This window comes from Glycine soja, chromosome 19, assembly GCF_004193775.1.
Source record: "Glycine soja cultivar W05 chromosome 19, ASM419377v2, whole genome shotgun sequence".
NCBI lineage: Eukaryota > Viridiplantae > Streptophyta > Magnoliopsida > Fabales > Fabaceae > Glycine > Glycine soja.
The window spans coordinates 37866124-37890418 of record NC_041020.1 but is presented as its reverse complement, the minus strand read 5'-3'; the positions used below and the strand labels follow the sequence as shown (position 1 = coordinate 37890418).

The 24295-nt window shown below is 35.6% G+C and overlaps 1 protein-coding gene and 1 pseudogene across 1 annotated transcript; both read left to right on the top strand.

Moving 5' to 3' along the window:
- The first annotated feature begins 1098 nt into the window (after positions 1–1098).
- Positions 1099–6061, top strand: LOC114400259. The gene is made up of 2 exons (XM_028362613.1): positions 1099–1346; positions 3414–6061. The coding sequence occupies exons 1-2, from the start codon at positions 1340–1342 to the stop codon at positions 5498–5500; spliced, it is 2094 nt and encodes a 697-aa protein (XP_028218414.1). The 5' UTR covers positions 1099–1339; the 3' UTR covers positions 5501–6061.
- Positions 6062–8274: 2213 nt separating this feature from the next.
- On the top strand, positions 8275–23026 carry LOC114398285 (annotated as a pseudogene).
- The last annotated feature ends 1269 nt before the right edge of the window (positions 23027–24295 follow it).

Here is a 24295-nt window from a genome sequence, read left to right as displayed (position 1 = left end):
CTAGCTCAAACTTGACTTGGTTCAAGTTTGCGAACAACTCGGTTCAACTTGTTAGCTTGAACACATGAACCAAGGGTCAAATTTTTTAAATCCCATACATTTCAAAATTTCAATTTATTGGTAGATTTTGGATAAAATGAATGTTTAAATTTTTTTAAGAAGACAAAACTTAACATATTCTATTAGCTTTATCGGGTCACACGGTTTGATAATAAAAAAACATAATTACAACCAAAGTCTGCATAAATAAAAATTACCTCATCTTGCATATATAAATTAATATATATATATATATATATATAGTCATTTCATGAACAATCAAATTATACACAACTCAAGTTTGACTCATTTATTTAACGAACTCAACTTTTAGTTCAAATTCAACTTATTTGGTTCAAGAACAAGTTTAACAAGTTAATTATCAAATTGAATTTTAAACTATTTACAAGTTAGTTCAATTCATTATCATCCCAACATATAATTAAGAGGTTGTTGCTTCAATAAGAAAGATAGAGAAAAATTCAAAAAAGAGAAAATAAAAAATAGAAAAAAGTTAGAAAATAAAAAAATCTTAAATATTAATTCAAAAATTAAAAGTTCTAACGGTAAAAAAATGAGTGTCCCATGGTGGGAGGATGGTAAGCTCTCCCACCCTAAACAGATCCCACAAACAAAACAAATAACAATCCACCGTTATTTCCTCTTTTCTTCCCAATGGCCGGCCACTCCTTATTTTAACCGTAGGGGTCCAATTCTTCCTCTAAGAAAGCAACCCTTGTCATTAACCCTTTCTCCCTTTGCAACCTAAAACCAAAAAATTTCACAACAAAGAACAAAACGTCGCTTTCATTCCCCTCACCTCTCTCTCAATTGCACTAAACTAATCCTTTGGTAATTTTCATTTTACTAAATATAATAATAGCACCCCGGAAAAAGAAAAGAAAAACAGGAGTCACTGACAGTGAGACCCTATGTCCCCATATTAACAAAGACCAAGGGAATGAGAATTATGCATTTATACTTTAATAAACTATTATTAATATTGTACAGTTCACACGCATGAATGAACTGAAAAAGTGATAAAAGCTCAAATATAATAAAATGGACAGAACACTGACAATAGCACCATTTGTTTGTGTTTTTTGCCATGGTTCCCAAAACTGCAGTGAAAACCATCAGAACCTGGTGGATCTGCGTCTTCCTCTGCTAAACCGCGTACTTCATAACCCTCCAAAAAGAGATTTTTTTTATAAAAAAATATAATTTCGAGAAGAAAAAAGAAAGAAAGAAAGAGGGGAAGATCTGAAAGCTTTGTTGTACCCACTTATAACACTGAAAAATGCAAGGTATCATTCAACACCCTTCCTTCTTCTTCTTCCTTCTTTTGTTTTTCTGAACCCTAAATTCTCTCTCCTTTGACTCGAATTCATTTACTCTTTGCTGGGATTGACTCCGGTCACTTCGCATTATTATATGTTGCTTGTTTGTTAATTATGGTTTTCCTTTTCTTGGCTTTTTTTGGTGTGTGTGGATTTGTTTGAATTGTGCTTGTGGTTGCATTATACGAGTTTGGTTCTTCGATTAGAAACTTTTGTGGGCGTGGGGAGGTTTTGCTCGGGAAATTGATGATGCAATTCAATAAAGAAAAGGGAAAGTTTAGGAATTTGAGGGTGGGGTTTGGCTGCGATGGTGGTTCTATCTGTGAATTTTGGATAGCCTTTGTGAATTAGTATCTATTTATGTTGTGGCCGTGTTGATGAAGCCCCATGCAGTTTTTTTAGTTTCAAAGGACTTTAGGGTGTTTCTGTTATTTTGCTTAAGTTGTGGAATCGGTCACACTGTATTGTTCTTCTTAAAGTCTTAAACTTACGTCCTGTTTGGATAAGGTTATCTATATTCACCTGTAAGAGAAAAAATTAGAATTAAAAATGAAATAAACTTAGCTATGCATATGTTTAACTCAGCTTTTTGGCTCCAAAATTTAACTTCTCCAAAAGGCTTATTTTAATCCTCAAGAGAGCTAGAGCGATGTGAAAATTATGATGACATTGAGGATCATATATAGTCATGATTAAAAGTAAGTTTGTGATCACATGACCATATAAAAAAGTCAATGTGTATTTTCTTTTAATCATGATCATTCATGTATGGTTATATGGTCCATATTACAAGGTAACAATATCACCCTTGCTTATCCTTTATTATAAATGGTATTTGGGATGTGGTAGTTTTTTGTTCTTAATGGGGTGATAGAATGACATTTTTACTTTTTAAAAGAATTTTTATAGAAAAGGAGATCTTCAACAATTATCCCATTTCTCTGTATCTTTATCTACAGAAATGGCTTAAGCATTAGCAAGCATGGGCTGCAGCTGTACCTAATGTCTGCTCACCATGTTTATATGTGTTCTAACCTTTGAACTGTAAGCAAGGTTGAAGGAGAATTCTTGTGAGCACCCTTTTGATGTTACTATAAAAAGAAAGCATCTGCTCTTTAGGACCAAGAAATTGCAGTCTTGTATCTTGGATAGAGAAGAGAACCTAGAATATGTTTGCACTGCTTGTGGGTGCTAGAGTACAGGTGTCTAGATTTTATGAAATGTGATTTCTTTAAGGTAGAAAAAATGACAGTTTCCATAAGACTAGGTCCTGACTTTATTATGTTCTGGCACTCGCACTTGTAGTCCATGTGAAGCAGTGAGAACTCTTGAAAATATAGAAACCAGAAATATGGTCCTCAAATGTGTACACTGTGCAACATATGGAGGATCCAATTTTGATGAGGTAGAAACTGCAGATAATTAAATTTAAATTAGTACAGCTAGGACCTCGATTTTGAATACCTTAATTCAACTGAACATAAAGGCTATGAATCTTCCTTATTATTGCGGGATGTAGGTAATTGTATTTCAGCTGGAACTGCGGGACCACATCATTTTTTAACTTCTAACTTAAAGGAAATTCACATTAGATAAGCTGATATGTTAAATCTGACCATATAATGAAAGGGGTATTATTTGTCAAGCTTACCTGTCAAAAAAGGAAGTGGTGTTTTAATTTTTTTTTTTAAATAAAATTGAGAGGGATTCTCAGCTATTAAAGTGGAATCTTCAAGAAGGAGCCTCTCAAGGATGGATGTGTTATGTATGATTGTTTTGATCTCTCTTCACCAAATGGTAGTGGTTGTGGGCTTCCACATTGAGTTATAAGTGAATATGCCATATTTTTCATTTTTCTATATTGAATTTCTACTGTCAGTTTATGCATTACTTTTTTATCTCTGAAATTTTAGATCATGTGAGAATTATCTCTATCTTTTCAACTCAAACTAATGAATGCCTGATTTTACTATCTTCATATAAACATGAACTATAATTATAGTAATATTAATGAACTTGGATACTTGTTTACAGGTAGATCCCCAGACCAGGAATCAGTAGGGTCTGGCACAAAGAGGTCCAGTGTATCATCTGGGGGTAGGCCTCAGAATCAGAAGGAGTTCTTCTATAAATTTGTTGAAAGTGACAGCTTGACTGCAAAACTTGTAGATTGGTTTGAATCTGTAACAGAAAATAGTGAATTGAAACAGCAGGCATTTGATGTTCCATTTGAGTTGATTGAACTTCAAAAATTTGATTATGCATTGGAAGGAATTTCATTTCAGCAGCTAACACGCATGCCCAATGCTGTTCATGCTTCTACATCTGATGCTGTAGAAGCAACAGCTTATCTTGCTATTGAAGATTTTCTACATGCAAGTATAAAAGGCTTGTGGGAGGCATTTTGGAGTCAAGATGAGCCCATGCCTTTTTCTGTCGCTTGTCTGTATAATGCCAATATGAAGTTTTATCAGGCTGAAAAGGCAATTGCAAATGGAAGGCTTGGAGGTCTTTGTGGCACTGGTATATTGCTGAATAATCCTAGACATCCTCATGGAAAATGGGATCATGTCCTTGAATTGGCACTGCTAAGACCTGATATTGGAGGCCATGCTGTTGGCAGTGACCGCCAGCCTTCTCCATCAGTTCTTGGAGAGGCTCTATTTTGTGCTCTTCGAATGCTATTGGCAAGGAGTTTAAGTAGACTGAGTTTCTTTCCAGATCCAAGCACAGTGTTTGTTCTTCTTGTTGATTCTCAATATGGGGGAGTTGTAAAGGTTGAAGGAGATGTAAATAAGCTCAATTTTGATGTGAATAATGTTTATGAATGTGCTGCAGAATGGGTAAAAGATCATTCTAGAATTTCTGTTTCTCCAATTGATAGGATCTGGAACAAACTTGGAAATGCAAACTGGGGAGATATTGGTGCTCTTCAGGTACTATTTGCAACCTTCCACTGTATTATGCAATATGCTGGAATGCCCAAACACTCTGTTGAGGATTTAGCTGCTGACCATAGTTCACGCCTCCAAACAAGAAGAGTTGAGAGGCAGTTAGGAGATACAGGTGTAAATGGAAATGGCCTATTGCGATACCAGCAATGTAGTGTTTCCCCTGAAATTGTTGAAGTTCAGGATGATTCTGTCAAAGTTGATTCCAAAGAGTCAATGATAACAGAAGGAACCATATTATGGCTGGAGGATTCAGATTGGCAAAAGGGTTATCAGATAAAAGAGGTAATCAACACTAGTGAGTTGACATACTTCATTGCATCCCATGTTGAAGAGCCAGGAAAAAATCTGTTCCTATATGTAGGCTCTCATCCATCCCAGCTGGAACCAGCATGGGAAGATATGAATTTATGGTATCAAGTTCAGAGGCAGACCAAAGTATTGACAATAATGAAGCAAAAAGGTCTATCAAGCAAATATGTGCCTCGATTGAGTGCCTCTGGTAGGATCATACACCCAGGTCATTGTCGCCGGCCCAGCTCTGGTGGAAATTGTGACCACCCTTGGTGTGGGACCCCTATTCTTGTGACCAGCCCAGTTGGTGAAACAGTAGCTGAAATGGTACGCACAGGGCAATTTGGTTCAGATGAAGCTATCAGATGTTGCCATGATTGCTTATCAGCGCTTTCAACTGTTGCTTCTGCTGGAATTCGGCATGGAGACATCAGGCCAGAGAATGTGATCTGTGTAAAGTCTGGTGTGAGGCACCCTTATTTTGTTCTAATTGGATGGGGCCATGCCATTCTTGAAGATAGGGATCGCCCTGCCATGAATCTTCATTTCTCATCTACTTATGCACTTCAGGAAGGAAAGCTATGCTCTGCTTCAGATGCGGAAAGCCTAGTTTATATGCTTTATTATTCATGTGGTGGAGTTTTCCCTGATTTAGATTCAGTAGAGGGAGCACTACAGTGGAGAGAGACATCTTGGTCAAGGAGATTAATTCAGCAGAAGCTTGGTGATATCTCCACTGTGCTGAAAGCTTTTGCTGATTATGTTGACAGTCTCTGTGGGACACCATATCCCATTGACTATGACATATGGCTGAGAAGGTTGAGGCGAAGTATTCATGAAGATGATCATGGAAAGGAAATCGATGTAACAGGCTAGGCTTTCAAACTGGGTCCAATTTCAGAAATGAAAACTCTTCATCTTAACGTGTTTCTCATTGCAATGCTTGGACTTTTGGGTGGTAAATAAAACAAGGAAAGTCAATGGCTTAACCTCTGATGCTCATGCATTTGTATTCCTTGAACGATTGTTTGGGGAATGGTTAGTGCATTCCATGAAACGAGCATATCATGATTTTTCTTGTTGGTATAGGGTGGGCTGGCTGCTCTATCTTCAATAATTCTTGAGAATTGATTGGTGGCATCTTTGGGTATATGAAGAATAGTCATTCCTTCATTTTGAGGAGCCAAAACATGACTTTTAACAACTTTCTTTTCCATTTCATTTTTCTGGTGATGAGTTTCTAATCGAAGTAATCAAGCTGTATTGATAACATCATTCGTTTGTAAAGATAAAAAAGGTCTTTCTAGAATGCATGGTGTTTGTACAGTTGCTTGGTTCCTGGCCATTCTGAATGGTACAAACTGCACATGGCAGTTGGCATATAATCATATTCTGTAAATGTGTTGTTTTTCTTGTGTTCATTGAGTTTCTTTTTCATTTTTCACATCCACCTTCATTCAGTGTTAGTGTGAAATTCCTTGATGGAAGTTAAAGTTTCATGCATCAGGTCTGGTAGGTGCAAATGCAATGTTGGGACGAGTTTGTTTTTTACTTTGTGAAAATTTAACCCACGAAAGTTAAAAGGGAATCAACGAGTAACACCATACAAACTAACAGTATCGTGCGCTTAAACAAACCAATAAATGCTTATATTTCTTCCAATTCTTAATATTTTATCTGGTGTCATTTATTCATTAATAAGCACAAAAGTTAGGGGTAAAATTTGTCAGAAACAAAAAAAGTTGCGAGTAAAATTTATCAAAAAATGAAAAAATTGAATGCAAAATTTGTCAAAAAAATAAAATAAAGTTAGAGGAAAAAGTATAATAGTAAAATGATGGAGAATAAAATTTACAAATTTCTTAAAAATTAAGGATAAAATAAGTCAAATTAAATTATTAGGAGTAAAATTCTTCAAAAATTAAAAAGTTTGAAGTATAAAGTATAATTAAGCCTTTTTATTTTTTATTACTCGACTTTTATTTTTTTGAATTAATGCTTAATTTAACAGTTTGAATTGGTTGCTAGACACCCCTAATCGAATTTCTAAATTCCCATTCTTCTTCATCTTATTCGATCCATTACTACTGTTCATTTTATTTTTTTGCTGAAGATGTTCATGTTCCTTAACATATATTAAGCTTTAATTATTTATTGCCATAATGTTCACTCCTTTCTTTGTTTGTGTTGGTATGCTTGAATAAGTATTTTAATTTGTTGTACTATAGTGTTGGTATGTCAAGTGGATGAGATGGTTCTTCCGTGTGGTGCAATTTTGGGATAAGAAAAGAACTCGTGGATTGGCTGCATTGGTGCAGACAATGATGTGTGTTGCTTGTTTGATGATAGTTGAGTAAATTCTAGTTAATTGAAGACTAAAGGTATGTATAGTCCCTCAAAATACTTGAAAATTTGAGTTTGGTCTCTATAAAAATTTAATATATGTTTTTTTTTAAAGTAACTTGGTTTTAATCCCTTAAGTTTGTCCTTACATTAATCACATCTGTGATGTGGTTTTAGTGCCCTAGGGACTAAAAAAATGTAGGAACTAAAATTAAAATATTTCGAAATATTTTGAGAGACTTTACTCTTAAATAAATTGTAGACAAATATTTTCCTTGGCATGTGGTTAGATAGCTTGTTCTTGGGCAATGGTAGAACTTTCCCAGTTCATTGAGATTGAGATGGTTGTGGTTGGGGGGGGGGGGGGGGGGGGGTGTTCAGAGTTCATGTTTTGTGGATAGGGTGTGTTTGTGCTCATTTGATTTATGTTTATTTATAGTGAAAAGGATGCTTTGTGGTGAATATGAACTAATAGAGTAAGCAATGGTAAATTGAATGTGCTAGATTGTGAACTAGTGTTTGAAACAAAAATGCTACTACTTAGTCCTGGTAATATGTTGAGGAAACTTTGTAGACTAAATGCATAGCCATCCGTTTTCTACTTTTCTTTAATTCTTCTTTACTTTTCATTTTTCATGATCCAAATGAGACCTATAATTGCCCCAGCAATGCAATATTAATCATCAGCCATGGATAGACATGTATTTTGTTATTCTATGGCTATAATCACATAGATCTTCTGTTATGACCTTTTTTTTTATTTGTGTAATATTTTCCAGATCATTTTTAGGCATCACAAAAGACAAAAAGAACATCCTGGAAGCTTAGAGATCTTGTACCAAAAGATAATATCAAAGCACTGGTATTTTTCTTTCTTCATTAGGTTCAAAAGGTGAACTTTGTTATTTTTGTATATTCTTTTCTTCTTTCAAATTTTGTGGCAAAAGAGGGATTATGGAGCATTATTGCTACCATTAATTCTTTCCAGTTCCTATTTTCTTTTCAGGGAATTGGGTATGAGGAGGCAAAATCTTATTCTTCTTTTTTCACTTGTATTTGCATTAGTTATCACAGAGGATTTTTTTATCTACCTTTAAGAAAGGTTTAGCAAATGAGTGCTATTCTGATTTGCTTACCTTTTAAACCATGCTAACATGATACAGTGATAAGGAGACAATCATTAAATCAGTGGGACATAATCAACATAAGTTTAATGACTTGAAAATACTTCATCAATTTCATTAGTACATATGCAATTGCAATATGGCGATTTTGGGAATTTTTACTCCCAAATTTAGAACCAATGTGCCTTTTAAGTTGAAGCTGTCTATTTAACAGCAATTAACTAGAGTATAATGGGACTTTGGTAGCAGTTCTTCAATTCATGCACTCTTGCCAAACACCTGGAAGTAAGGCTTATTTTGTTAGTTTTTCATATTTCAGGATGTTTTAGCTTGATTGGGATTTGAAAAGAAAAGATGTCGTTTAAGAAATCAAAATCAGGAGCTGAAAAAACTTTATCTCCTGAAGAGCAGCAGACCAAGGTACTAGACATTAATCTAGCCCTATTTTATGAATGTGAAATGATAAATTTGATGTATTGTTATTGTACATCAATGTAGTCTCTATGATATTCTTCTATCTTCATCCAAAATTTGCATGTACTCATATTATTTGTTAGACAATCAATTTATTTTTCTTAAAATCCCCTACCTAACAAGAGACAGTGGTGCCAAGTAAGGATAATTGATTCTCTTCCTAGTTTCTATTTCAATTTGGGTGAGCAGGAAAACTAGTCTACAATTAAGGGGTTGTTTGTGGGTCATTTTATGGAGCAATAATTTTGAAGTGGAAAAATGTTTGATTTCCCTTTTTTTTTTTTTAGATTGGAGAAGTCAGAAAGCTAATTGGTCCAATTGCTGACAAGTTCTCTACTCTGTGTTCGGATGCATCAGTTCTAAGATACCTTAGACCGTGAAACTACAATACTAAGAAGGCTGCAAAGATGTTGAAAGGATCCATAAAATGGAGGCTGGAGTTCAAGCCTGAGAAAATCCAATGGGTGTGCATCAAATATATATAATTTTTTATCTATCTTTTCAATAAAATAAAATGGAATATTTAGAATTCAGTTTGGAATAGAATGAAGCATGAAAGTTGGTTAAATATCCTAGTTTTCTAAATGCTTTGTAGCACATTTACTGTGTAAAAACATGTGAACTTAGATATACATAGCTCAAACCCAACGAAAATCAACTATCTAGTTTTATAGGTGTACTAACTGTAACTAGGATAGACTAATCTCTCTGTCTATGAAAACAAGTAATTTCGGTGGCTTTATCAGTGAAACTCTCTCTGTCTAAGGTTTTTTTTTTTTTTTTTAGCCAATGACATAATAGAATTTCATGGCATGACAAGGTTTTAACTAGTGATGAGTTGCATACTTTTAACTAGATAAGTGAAACTAAAAGACAATTGTCCTTTTCTTTTACATTTTATGCAACTAGGATGATGTTGCTCAAGAAGCTGAGAGAGGAAGGCTATAGAAAGCTGATTACTTGGACAAGCAAGGAAGGATTGTTTTTGTTATTAGGCCTGGTATTCAGGAAGTCTATATAAATTGATGAGAATAAAGTACAAATTTCATTTTTGTTATGGTTTATCAATATATGTCAATGTATAACTGTGAAAACAATTTTGTATTTTGTTTGTAAGGGCTGTTAGTTTTTGCTAACAGCACCCATTTCGTGGTAGTTAGCAATTCAGGGAGTACAAGGACTTTTCTAACTGCTCCTCAATAGGATCAGTTAGTTAGCTTTCTGTTAGAGTTAGTTATAGTTAGTTCTGTTGTATAGAGGTTTATAAATGTTGGAATTACACATATTGGGTGACAATGTGCCAATCATCCCTACTTTCTCAGGTATATATGTTCGATACCTATATGAACATGACGACGGAACCTAGAACTTGGAAAAGTGTATGGTGCGGAATGAAAACAACGCATCAATATAATCTAGAGCATATTCCATATGTGTATGGGGAGTTGTTCCACACATTGTATGGGTAATTGTTCCAACAAAGAGTAGTTATTAATGTACCTTGATAGTCACATATTCATGTATCTAGGAATTCACATGCATGTACATAGGTACTAGAACTTCATTAATATTCTTGTAAATTTCACATTGTATTTATTCCCTAAGTCTATATAAATATAGATCAGCTGAGTGGGTTAAGAACTCAAGCATTTCACAACCTTTAGTCTCTTCAATATGGTATCTAGAGCCACCTTGTTTGTTCTTTAAAGGTTTCTGCATCTGGTCAGCAAAACCTAAAGTCCCATCTTTGTCCCTTTGTCCAAACAACAACCTCAATATCCAAAAGTTCCTTCCACTGACCTACCCACTATCCAAGGCCGCCTTGGTCACCCTCACCAAAAATCGCCGGCCTCTCCTCTTCCTTCCTAGGTGATCAGTTCTTCGATTAGAAAACTCTTTGACAAGTGCTGAAATGGCTTCAGACTCTTAGAAAACTAATGGTCCTGCCTTCTCTATCTCTGGAACACCAACAATCACTTCAGAAAAATTGAATGGAAAAAATTATTTACCATGGTCAGCCTCTGTTGAACTTTGGTTTCTTGGCCAAGGTTATCATGAACATCTAGAGTAATCCTCAGAAAAGATTTCAGAAGACAAACGTGAGCAGTGGAAGAAACTTGATTATCAGCTTTGTGCTCTCTTGTGGCAATCTGTTGTGATGTAGCTCCATGTGGAGCTTGTAGGCCTTGGATCTTATTCATCAATGGAGTCCTTTACTTTTTAAAGTTTAATGGCAGTAGAATGGAGAAGGAGAAAGATGATTGGAGACACCACTTCAAGGAGAAGATGAGTCTAGAAGAAGCTCACCACCATAGGAAGCCATGAATAAGAGCTTGAAGGTAAGAGAAGATGAATAGAGGGAGAGAAGGAGCACGAAATTTAGTGCCTCTAAAGAAGTCTGAACTTTGAAGTTTAATTCTCAAAATGATCAAAGTTGAAAAAATGCATACACATGACCTCTATTTAGCCTAAGTGTCACACAAAATTGGAGGGAAATTTGAATTTCTATTCAAATTTCACTTGAATTTGAAATTGAATTTGTGGAGCCAAATTTTTACTAATTATGATTAGTGAATTTTAGCTATGGTTCAGCCCATTAATCCAAAATCAAATTCAAGATTCTCCACTAAGTGTGCTTAGGTATCATGAAGCATGTAAAGCATAAAGGACATGCACAAAATGTGACTATTATATGATGTGACAATGGGGTGTAGCAAGCAAATGCTCACCTCTCCCTCTAAAATTTAATTGGATTGGGCTTCTCCCAATTCAATTAAATTTATTTCCAACCACACACATCAAATATTCACTTAATGCATGTAAAATTACAAAACTACCCCTAATACAAAAACTAGTCTAGGTGCCCTAAAATACAAGGGCTGAAAAATCCTACATTTCTAGGGTACCTTACCTATTTTATGGAGCTCTAAATACAAGGCCCAAAAATAATGAAACCTTAATCTAATATGTACAAAGATAAGCGGGCTCAAACTTAGCCCATGGGTCCGAAATCTACCCTAAGGCTCATGAGAACCCTAGGGCCTTCTCTTGCATTTCTGGCTCAATCTACTTAGAGTCTTCTATCCAATGCTCTTGTGGGGTAGGATTGCATCATGTTGAGCCAACTATATTGACAAATTTTAGAGCCTTCAAAACTTGTTATTCTTTCTGGAAAAAGGCACAAAGTGTTTTTGCTAATGACATTCAACAATTGTATGATGCTGCTCAGAAATTGGCCACTCTTAAACAAACTGATCATGACATGGTTGCCTATGTTTCGAAAGCCCAATCTGCAGTGGAGGAGTTAAAATTATCATTGGAAGCCGATAAACTTGAAGACATAAAGACGAAACTTGATAATCTATATATGGTGTTGGTACTACGTGGGATGCATCCAGATTTTGATCATATTCGTGATCAAGTCTTAATTGGCCAAGAAGTTCCTTCTCTAGAGAATTTAATTACCCGGCTTCTTCGAGTCCCCTCACAAAAAATAGGAGGAAATTCAGTTAATAGTATTGAAACTTCTGCCATGGTATCTAATCGAGTGGGACGAGGTGGTATGGAAACCGAGGAGGACAAGCTGAAAGAGGAGGTCGCCCTCAATGTTCTTACTGTAAGAGAGTGGGTCACACACATGACACTTGTTATTCTATTCATGGATTCCCCAAAAAATCGGTGAATATTTCAAAGTCTGAAACATCTGAGATAAAGTTTTTGAAAGCTGACTATCAAGAGTATCTCCAGCTAAAAGCTGCCAAGGAATCTCAAACATCATCTTCTATAAGTGGTCATAACTCCATTGCTTGCATTGCCCAATCTAGTAATAATCAAAGTCCATGGATGATTGATTCAGGTGCTTCTGATCACATTGCTGGTAATAGTTCTTTATTTTCATCCCTCTCTCCTCCTAAAATTCCTCATTTCATTACTTTAGCTGATGGTTCTAGAGTTGCAGCAACAGGAATCAGCCATGTATCACCCACTTCTTCTTTGTCTTTAAACTCTGTTTTGCTCATACCTGGTTGTCCTTTCAATATAATATCTCTTAGTCAACTTACTCATTCTCGTAATTGTTCAGTAACATTTGATGCTAACTCCTTTGTCATACAAGAACGTGGTACGGGTCGGACGATTGGCGTAGGACATGAATCTTATGGTCTTTACTACCTCAAGCCTAATCTTTCTTGGGTTTGTAGTGCTGCCACATCACCAAAGCTTCTTCATGAACATTTGGGACACCCATATTTATCTAAATTAAAAATAATGGTTTTGAGTCTTGAAAAAATAAAGGACCTATTTTGTGAGTCATGTCAACTAGGAAAGCATGTCCGTTTTTTTTAGGCATGTTGAAAGTCGTGTTGATTCCCCTTTTTCGGTTATTCACTCTGATATATGGGGTCCTAGTCGTGTTTCGTCTATGGGTTATAGATATTTCGTTACTTTCATTGATGAATTTTCTCGATGCACTTGGGTTTTCTTAATGAAAGAACAATATGAAATTTTGTCAATTCTCACTTCTTTTGTTAATGAAATTAAAACTCAGTTTGGTAAGACAATTAAGATCCTTAGGAGTGATAATGCGAAAGAATACTTTTCTTCTTCTATTTCTTCTTTTTTGTCAGCGCAGGGCATTCTCCATCAGTCCTCTTGCCCTCATACTCCTCAATAGAATGGCATTTCCGAAAGGAAGAATATGCATCTTGTTGAGACTGCTTGGACATTATTACTTCATGCCAATGTACCTGTCTGGCATTGGGGTGATGCAATTTTGACAGCCTATTTTTTGATAAATCGGATGCCTTCTACCTCTATTAAAAATAAAATACCACATTCTATTTTGTTTCCTAAAGAACCATTGTTTCATGTTGATCCACGTATTTTTGGATGCACCTGTTTTGTTCATAACTTGTCTCCAGGTCTTGATAAGCTTGCTGCTCGAGCCATCAAATGTGTTTTCCTTGGATATTCCAGATTACAGAAAGGTTACTAATGTTACTCTCCGGTTCACAATCGTTATTATATCTCTGCAGATGTAACTTTTTTTTGAAGAAAAACCATACTTTGCTCCCTCTATGGTTGAGTCCAATACTCTTCAAGAAGTTTTTCCTATTCCCTACCTTGGTCCATCACCTTCTTTGCAAGAATCAGAGTCAACTGTAGATTCTACCATAGATATTCCTGACAATCCTCCACATGAGCAGACTCAAAGATCACCCATTGTATATTGACGTCGTCCTCGAATTCCTGACGCAGAACTAGAAGGTAATGAAAGACCAGCTGAATCATGTCTTACTCCAGCAGACAACCCGACCATGGACCTATCCGAAGAGAATCTTGACTTTCCCATTGCTTTTAGGAAATGTACTCAGTCTACACGTAATCCTTATCCTATCTATAACTTCTTAAGTTATCATTGTCTCTCTTCTTCGTACCATTCTTTTGTTTCCTCTTTATCTTCTGTTTCTCTTCCTAAAAATCTTTGTGAAACACTTGATCATCCAGGATGGTGATAAGCCATGATTGATGAAATGCAGCTTTGGAGCATAATGGTACTTGGGAGCTGGTTCCTCTTCCCCTAGGCAAGAAACCTATTGGCTGTTGATGGGTATATGCTATAAAAGTTGGTGCCAATGGGTAGATTGATCACCTCAAAGCTCGATTGGTAGCCAAAGGTTATACCCAGATTTATGGCCTAAATTATGGAGATACTTTCTCCCCTGTGGCTAAAATTACTTTTGTTTGACTCTTTCTTGCCATAGCTGTCATCCGTCATTGGTCATTGTATTAGTTGAATATTAAAAATGCATTCCTACATGGGAAATTAACAGAGGAGATTTATATGGAGCAACCACCGGGATTTGTTGCTCAGGGGGAGTCTAGCTTGGTTTGCAAACTTCGGAGGTTTCTTTATGGACTCAAACAATCCCCATGAGCTTGGTTTGAAAATTTTAGCTCAATTGTTCAGGCTTTTGGGATGAAACAAAGTGAAGCAGACCATTCAGATTTTTATTGTCATACCTCATCGAGTAGATGTGTTTACTTGGTGGTCTATGTAGATGATATAGTCATCACATGAAATGACCAAGAAAAAATTGCTTAACTGAAGGAACATTTATTTAGTCATTTTCAGACTAAGGATTTGGGAAAACTTAAATATTTTCTTAGAATTGAAGTTGCTCAATCAAAAGATAGGATTATCATCTCATAAAGGAAGTATGCGTTAGACATACTTAAAGAAATTGGTATGTCAAATTGTAGACCAATTGACAGTCCCATGGATCCAAATCAAAAATTGCTACCCAATCAGGGGAGCCTTATTCTGATCCTGAAAGATATCAGAGATTGGTTGGGAAGCTTATTTACCTCACTATTACAAGGCCAGATATTTCCTTTGTAGTTGGAGTGGTGAGTCAATTCATGCAATCTCCTCATAATGATCATTGGGATGCAGTAATTCGAATTTTGAGATACATTAAAAGGACCCCAAGACAAGGACTACTCTATGAAGACAAAGGAAGCACTTAAATAGTTGGATTTTGCGATGCAGATTGGGCAGGATCACCCATTGATAGGTGTTCCACTTCAAGATATTATGTCTATTGGAGGAAATCTTGTCTCATGGAAGAGTAAGAAGCAAAATTTTGTTGCAAGCTCTAGTGCAAAGGCTGAATATAGAGCTATGGTTGTAGCCACATGTGAGCTTATTTGGATTAAACAACTTCTTCAAGAATTGAAATTTGGAAATACTCAACAAATGAAGCTATGTTGTGATAATTAGGCAGCCCTACATATAGCTTCTAATCCAGTATTCCATGAGAGAACTAAACATATTGAGATTGATTGTCATTTTGTCCAGGAGAAAGTCCTTTCTAAGGAAGTTATTACTGAATTCGTTAGTTCTAATGATCAACTAGCAGACATCTTTACAAAATCTCTAAAGGGACCAAGAATTCAAAATATTTGTTCCAAGCTTGGAGCATTTGACTTATATGCTCTAGCTTAAGGGGGAGTTTAGGAATTACACACATTGTATGGGGAGTTGTTCCACACATTGTATGGGTAGTTGTTCCAACAAAGAATAGTTATTAATGTACCTAGATAGTCACATATTCATGTATCTAGGAATTCACATGCATGTACATAAGTACTAGAACTTCATTAATATTCTTGTAAATTTCACATTGTATTTATTCCCTAAGTCTATATAAATGTAGATCAGTTGAGTGGGTTAAGCACTCAAGCATTTCACAATCTCTAGTTTCTTCAATAATAAATACCTGGATTGTAACTATCTCTAACTAGTTTTTCAGATCAATAAAATCAGCTTTGTTCTTCTCCTTTTTCTCTGTTATCTCTCTACTTTCCTCTCAATTTATAAAAAATGGTATCTAGAGCCATTTTTTCATAATTCTATGTTTCTTCAAGGTCCTGTTATGTGCTTTTATGCCTTTCGCTCTGTCAAATCTCATTTCTCAGTCGTTCCCTAACTCTAGTGCAGAGAAGCTTGATGATTCAAATTATCTCCATTGGCGAAAACATGTCGAACCAGTGATCAAATCGCACAAGTTGCAGCGATTTGTCGTTAATCCAGTCGTTATGCCTCATTATCTCACCGAGGATGATCGTATTGCTGATCGCGTCAATCCAAAGTATGAAATTTGGGAAGTTCAAGACCAAACGCTTCTTGTTTGGCTGCAGTCTACGCTTTCGAAGTCTATGTTGTCAAGAGTTCTATGTTCCAACCATTCCTATCAGGTTTGGGACAAAATCCATGAATATTTCAATCTCCACATCAAATCCCGTGCTTGTCAACTCCGCACTGCGATGTGTGCAGTCACTCTTGATGAAAAATCGATTGATGAATATTTGCGCAAGATCAAAGGATATGTAGATGAACTGGCTGGTGTAGGTGTTCTTGTTCGGCATGAGGAGTATGTTTATGCGCTCCTTGAAGGATTACCGTCTAATTATGCATCGGTAATTTCTGTCATTGAGAGTAAGAAGCGCGCTCCATCAATTGCAAAAATCGAAGCTCTTCTTTATGGTCATGAAACTAGGCTCACACGATACAATCGAGATGCTCAATTGGTTAGTTCTACGTTGTTGAACTACACCCAAGGTTATGCACAGCCAAAAACTTATAAAAATAGTGATTTTGGTGGATTTTGAGGCTTGTATGGCTGTGGTGGTGGTCGCGGCACCTTTTCTGATCGAAATCCTGGACGTGGTAGCGGTGGTTCCAACAGAGGCCATGGAGGTGGTCGGCTTACCAATTTTCAGTGACAAATATGTCTAAAGGATGGACACACTGCCAATTTCTGTCATTTCAAAACTGATATTAGTTTTCAGCCACATGAGTCCCTAACCTTTTTTGATCCCACCATGCTGCAACCTATCCCCTATTTTACTGGTTCAACCATATCCTCCAATACTTGGGTTAATCCCAATGCTAATTCCACTATTCCTGGTCCCAGTCAGCCTAGTGTCATGCTCACAAACTCCTCCTCTCATGATAATGGTGCATCTAGCTCTACTTGGATACCAGATGTTGGAGTCAGTTTTCATGTTACTGGTGATTCTCAAAATATTAAATAATTTACTCATTTTGATGGACTTGAGCAGATTTTCATAGGCAACGGTGAAGGTTTAAGTATCTCCAACATTGGTTCCTCAGTTTTTGTTTCTCCTATTGATATTGCTATAACCTTTAAGCTTCATAAGTTGTTACATGTTCCTTCAATTTCGAAAAATCTGTTAAGTATGAGTTAATTTGCTAAAGACAACTCTATTTTCTTTGAGTTTCACCCTTATTTGTGTCTTGTGAAATCTCAGGAAACCTATAAAATTCTCCAACAAGGAGTGGTTGGTGTTGATGGCCTATATTCTTTTCACAACCTCAGCTTCAAGGCAATCCTTCTCTGCTGATGTCCACTTCTACATCTGTTCCAAATGCTGAGTTTCCTACTTCAACTGCTACTGTCAATAATACTTCTAATATTGTTTTAAATTTTGACGTTACCTCTTCCAGTAGTGCTAATCTTTGGCATGCTAGGTTAGGATATCCTAATGAGCATGTAATGAAAATTGTTCTCAAACAGTGTAATATTTCTTAACTAAATAAAAACATCAAAGCGTTTTGTTCCTCTTGTTGTATGGGTAAAGCTCATAGGTTACCCTCTCACAGCTCAACTTCTGTTTATTCACCTTTAGAACTCATTTTCACTGACCTGTGGGGAGCCTCCCATGTTACCTCTTATGCTGGCTATACATATTATGTTTCCTTCATTGATGCTTTCTCTAGGTATACATGGATATTTCCTACAAAGTCCAAGGCTGAAACCATTTCTATTTTTCTAAACTTTAAGTCCATGGTTGAGTTACAACTTAACACCAAAATCAAGAGTATTCAATCAGATTGGGAAGGTGAATACAAACCTTTCTCCAGACTTCTAGCCTCTTTTGGTATTTCTCATAGACTTACTTGTCCTCATACTCATCACCAAAATGGTGTGGTTGAGAGAAAACATAGACACATAGTTGATTTGGGTTTAACCTTGCTGCATCATGCTTCTTTACCTTTACAATTTTGGGATTGTGCCTTTATTACAGTTATTTATCTTATTAACAGGCTTGCCACTGCTTCTCTCAAGTTTGTTGTTCCTTTTGTTACTTTGTTTAATAAAGAGCCTGATTATCATTTTCTTCAAACTTTTGGGTGTGCATGTTTTCCTTTACTGAGGTCATATCATACACACAAACTCAATTTTCGGTCTCAAAAGTGTTTGTTTCTGGGTTATTCCTTGTCTCACAAGGGTTACAAGTGCTTGTCATCCTCTGGTAGAATTTACATATCTAAGGATGTTTTTTTTTTTTTAATGAGTTGAGATTTCCCTATACTGATCTTTTTCCTTCTTCCTCTAATTCCACAAAAAAATTTGATTCGTACTTTATCCTACGTCCTAACCTTTCTCCATCTTTTGTTGCCTCTATTCCTCAAACATCTCCAGCATCACCTGTTAATTCAAGCTCTATTCCTCTTGCTCCTCCAGGTTTTTCACCCTTACCTGCTGATTCTCCCATCACAACTATTTATGTACCTTGTCCCTCCACTTATTCTGCACCCATCCCCATTCAGCCACAAAATTTTGAGTCTACTAACCTTACTTCATCTTCTTCAGAGTTTGTGTCTATACTCAACTCTATCCTAGTCAATACCCACCCTATGCAAACAAGGTCTAAATCTGGTATTCACAACCCTAGACTTCACCCTTCACTTTTTCTCACTCATTCTGAGCCTAAAACTGTGAAACAAGCTCTGGAAAACAAAGATTGGCTCATTGCTATGCAACAAGAGTATGATGCCTTGTTGAAAAATCATACATGGGACTTAGTATCTTTACCTCCTAACAGACAGGCCAGTGGTTGTAAATGGGTTTACAGGGTGAAGGAAAATGTTGATGGATCAATTAATAGGTTCAAAGTTAAATTGGTAGCTAAGGGGTTTCATCAAGTTCGTGGTTTTGATTTCCATGAAACTTTCTCTCCTGTGATCAAGCATGTCACTATTCGAATTATTCTTACTTTTGCCTTGTCCTATGGGTGGAAATTGTTCCAACTTGATATGAATAATGCCTTTTTAAATGATACTCTTGAAGAAACTGTTTTTCTGATACAACCTCCTGGTTTTGAAGTTGCAGACAAGTCACTGGTTTGCAGGCTAAATAAAGCTATTTATGGGTTAAAATAGGCTCCAAGGCAATGGTTTGATAGACTCAAGTCCACTCTGTTACAGTTTGGGTTTGTTGGCAGCAAAAGTGATTCTTCCTTATTTATCTATCAACATGAAGTGGATGTTGTTTATTTGCTGGTATATGTGGATGATATAATTCTCACAGGTAGCTCAACCACTCTGATTCAGCAGCTCACAAACAGATTGAATACTGTTTTTTCTCTCAAACAGCTTGGTCATCTGGATTATTTCTTGGGTCTGGAAATCAAATATTTGTCCAACAGTGCTATCTTAATGACCCAGAGTAAATACATTTGTGATTTGCTTCACAAAACTCACATGGCTGAAGCTCATTCAATCTCTTCTCCCATGGTTTCTAACTTCAAGTTGTCTAAACATGGTGCTGATGTTTTTCATGATCATTCTCTCTATAGGTTTGTAGTTGGTGCATTACAATATGCTACTTTCACCAGACCTGAAATTAGTTTTGTTGTCAATAAGGTTTGCCAATTTATGGCTGCTCTTTTGGATTCTCACTGGACAGTGGTGAAAAGGATTCTAAGATATCTTAAAGGTACTATGTTTCATGGTCTGCTTCTACTAAAAATCCCTTGGCCATTCGAGCATTCTGTATTGCTGATTAGGCATCTGATGTGGATGACAGGCGCTCCACCTTAGGGACTGCCATTTTTCTTGGTCCAAACTTAGTCTTTTGGTGGTCTCGCAAACAAAAGGTTACTGCCAGGTCTAGTACTAAAGCTGAATATCACAACATTGCTCAAACTTCCACTCAATTGACTTGGAGTTATACCCTACTGACAGAGTTACAAGTTTCTTTCATTACTCCAGTAATATTTTGGGATAATCAGAGTGTTGTTTCTATTGCTCACAATCCAGTTTTTCATAGTCGAACAAAACACATGGAGATTGATGTGTTTTTTGTCAAAGAGAAGATTTTGGCCAAGCAGCTCTCAATTGTTCATATTTTAGTTCTGGATCAATGGGCTGATATTCTAACTAAACCCCTGTCTGCATCAAGATTTGAGGCTATGAGAGGCAAACTCAATGTGAAGAGTGTTTCCAATGAAAACTCTCCCTCTTGAGTTTGAGGGGGGGGGGTATCAGTATATGTCAATGTATAACTGTGAAAACAGTTTTGTATTTTGTCTGTAAGGGTTGTTAGCTTTTGTTAATAGCACCCATTTCATGGTAGTTAGTAATTCAGGGAGTACAAGGGCTTTTCTAACTGCACCTCAATAGGATCAGTTAGTTAGCTTTTTGTTAGAGTTAGTTGGCTTTCTGTTAGAGTTAGTTATAGTTAGTTATGTTGTATAGAGGTTTATAAATACCTGGATTGTAACTATATCTAACTAGTTTTTCGGATCAATAAAATCAGCTTTGTTCTTCTCCTTTTTCTCTGTTATCTCTCTACTTTCCTCTTAGTTTATCAAAAATGGTTGTACATTTATTCTTGAGCAGTTGAGCCTTCTTGTTTGGATGTCATTGTCAACATTATTGAAGTTTGAGTAAATGGCTAATTTAGTCTTTGAAAGTGTGATTTATTGTTACTTTAGTCCCTTGAATTAATTCAAAAAAGTTCCCAAAACTGTAATTTGCCACTCATTCAAGTCCAAAGTTACATTCAACATGTGACTTAAGAGATTAAATTTAGGGACATAGATGAAATGAATTACAGTTTTAGAGTTTTTTTTGCCAATTCTATGGAATAAAGTGACAACAAATCACAATTTTAAAGACTAAAATGATCATTTACTCATGAAATTTCAATGCTTTGACTAAGACTTCATTTATCCAATTTAGAGTACAAGCACATCATCTGCGCAAATCAAGTACCTTATCTACTGTTTGGAGAAGGCCATAAGGAATAAAAGTTCTAATCAAGAAGAGCAAATGGTTTGGCTTATTGATTTCCAAGGGTGGAGCACAACATGCTTATCATTGAAGACTGCCCGGGATACAACTCAAATCCTGCAGGCTCATTACCCTGAGATGTTGGGCCTTGCAATCTTTTACAATCCACCAAAAAGTGTTTGAGTCATTTTGGACGGTACGACATCACAATATCTCTTGTCTTCTTCATCGTCTCGGTTTCATTGGGAAGAAAGGGGGAGGATTTTGTGAGATGAGAGACTTGTATATGTAATGATATTGGCTTACTAAAGTTGTGTGATATTGATTATGAAATGGATAGGGAAAAGTTTGTCTCAATTGATTGGCTATTTGTGAAGTATTTGTTGTTTCTATTGTATAAATTAGAAGGAAAAAAATGTTATTTTAGTCCTTATACTTTCGGTTAAAGGTGGTCAAAGTCCCTATACTTTCACATTGATGAATTTGGTTCTCAAATTTTAAAAAACATGTTGATTTAGCCTGTCATCTCTAAGAATTCATCCTGTTTTTAAAAGTTTGGAGGGACTAAATCCACATGTTTTTAGAAGAGACTAAATCCACTTGTTTTTAAAGTTTGAGAACCAAATTCATCAATATGAAAGTATAAGGACCTTGGTTACATTTGATAGAAAATATAGGGACAAAAAGCACATTTTTACCAAATTAAAAAATCTACTAGAAACAAAAAAGTTTGAAGATACTTTTGGTTTATTTTTGTTCCACCGTGCTGAATCATTAAATCTGAGAGAATGTTATTCCAATTAGAGTGAAGTAATACTATTTTCAAGTGCGTTGTGATAGGTCAGATCAGATCAGTCTTGTGATTTATAAGTATAAAGACAAGCCAGAATTTCTTATGCTTTCCTTTTCTGTTGAAATTTGTTATGGATATCTCTTAATTCAGTGTTGTTATATTTTCTTTGTGTGTTTTATAATCATGTTTTTCATGGTACCAGATGGTGAAACCATTTCTAGAACCCAAGACTTACAAAAAGGTGATATTTGTTTACCCTGACAACCCAAGGAGTCACATGGTGATGGAGGAACACCTTGACATGGACAAACTGGAATCCTATTTTGGTGGGAAAAATACAGTTGGATTCAACTACCAAGCTTATGCTCAGAAAATGAAAGAAGGTGACAGAAGCATGTCTGATGTTTTTGATTCATGTCGTTCATCATTGCCCGGTTTTTTAAGCTCCGAATTTCATGAATCAGTGCAGTCAGAAACCAATGATTCTGAGGATGAAGCATCTAGTGATGGAGTAGTTTTTTCAAACTTAGAGGAAGATGATGATAGCACACATGGGAAGATGCCTTGCTCCCAATATGAATCCAGTGGGGTTGATGAATCGAAAAAGACATGAAGAGCTGAATCAGAAGAGAACTAGGCACTTGGCAGGGTTAACTACATTATATTACTCATTCAAATTTTACGCAAACACTGAACTTCAACCAGCATGTACTATTGGTTTGAATTTTGAAAGTGACATCAGAACCATTACTCTGAACCAATGCCCCATGGCCATACGCAGGCATCAATACATGGATCCATGCATGCACCTTTTCCACTGAAAAGAGAGAAGTTTGAGTTGGCTCATATGGAATGAGAATTTCAACCAGCATTCAGGAAATAGAAAGTTCAGATTTCTTTCATGTTAACTTTTTCCCTCTCTCTATGCTGGAGTGGGGTCATGATGGGGAGTGTTTCAGTATTTGTGATTGCTATTTTTTCAATGTCAAAAGCTATGATGAGAAATACCACCTACCACCCTTTCATGTACTATGGTCCAAGTCCTAAATGTGTTCATTGCCTGAAATAATAACACAAAAAAATGCATTTTTCCTTTAAACATAAAAATTTAGTAGAGACAAAGCATTTTCCATTTTGATGTATTTGCTGGTTGATGATGTGGTGTCAAGGTTCTGGAGAAATTACATCATCAAATGAGCATTTTAGACATGGCTAGTGGTTGTGCCTTTACAGAAAGGAAAGCACATGACTCTTGTTGCGAATCATCTAACTTAAGAATTAATCGATCGTTCCAACTAATTAGTACGATGAGATTCTAATATAAATTACTCTAAAAAAAATTTCATAAGTGGAAAAGAAAGAGAGAGAGAAAAAAAGGTTGCTAATCTTTTGATCCTTTTATCACTGGCTAAGCATAATTTACAGACAAAAAGTGAGTTCTTTAGTTCTGTAAGGTCCTGTGTTATTAGACAGCAGGTAGGTTAGCTTTTATAACAACTTGATCTGATACTATTCTCTAAGGAAAACAAGGACATTCAAGTTAAGTGTTATAATAGTATATAAAAAAAAACACCGAGTGTGGGGCAATTCATAGGTAAATAACAAAAATGCTTTTCTATTTTCTATTTCGCGTGCAGTTTACTCTCTAGACATTTTATTACTCTGATTCATTCGGACAACTATCTGAATTTGTCATTTACCACTTCCTCAATTAGTACCTTTTAGATGATAAGTATCTTTTTATGATCAGGTAGATGATAAGTATATGAAATTAACACTAAAAGGTTAATGGTGGTATATTGTAATTTTTTATTATCAATTGAAAATTCGGGGTAAATTAAGTTCACTGATTAAAATATTGAAAGAATAATAAATTTTATAAGTTAAATTTTTAGAATGTAAAATTCAAAAGAACGAAGTTTAAAAGATATATATATATATATATATATATTAAGAAAAAAAATGGCATGGAGTGACGTGAATCGTCAATTTTTTGCTCATTGGCAATTTAATGTATTGTACTCCAAAACCCTAGGTATGTTCTATAAGGTGTAAATAAATTAAATTATTAGTTTAGGTTTTCAACCCCAAAACTTTAGTGTTCAAAACAAAAGAAACTCCAAAAATTTAGGTTAAAAAGACTTACAAGTTTTTTTTTATAAATTAAAATATAAAACTTGGATAATAAGTTTCTCATCTTCTTACTCACTCACTGTTAGACATTCTCAATGTAATTTAATGCGAATTTATAAATGAAGATTAAGAAATACATAATGCATATTACCTATATATACATCAAGGTTAACTTATCTGTTATAAAAAGAAAGACGTTC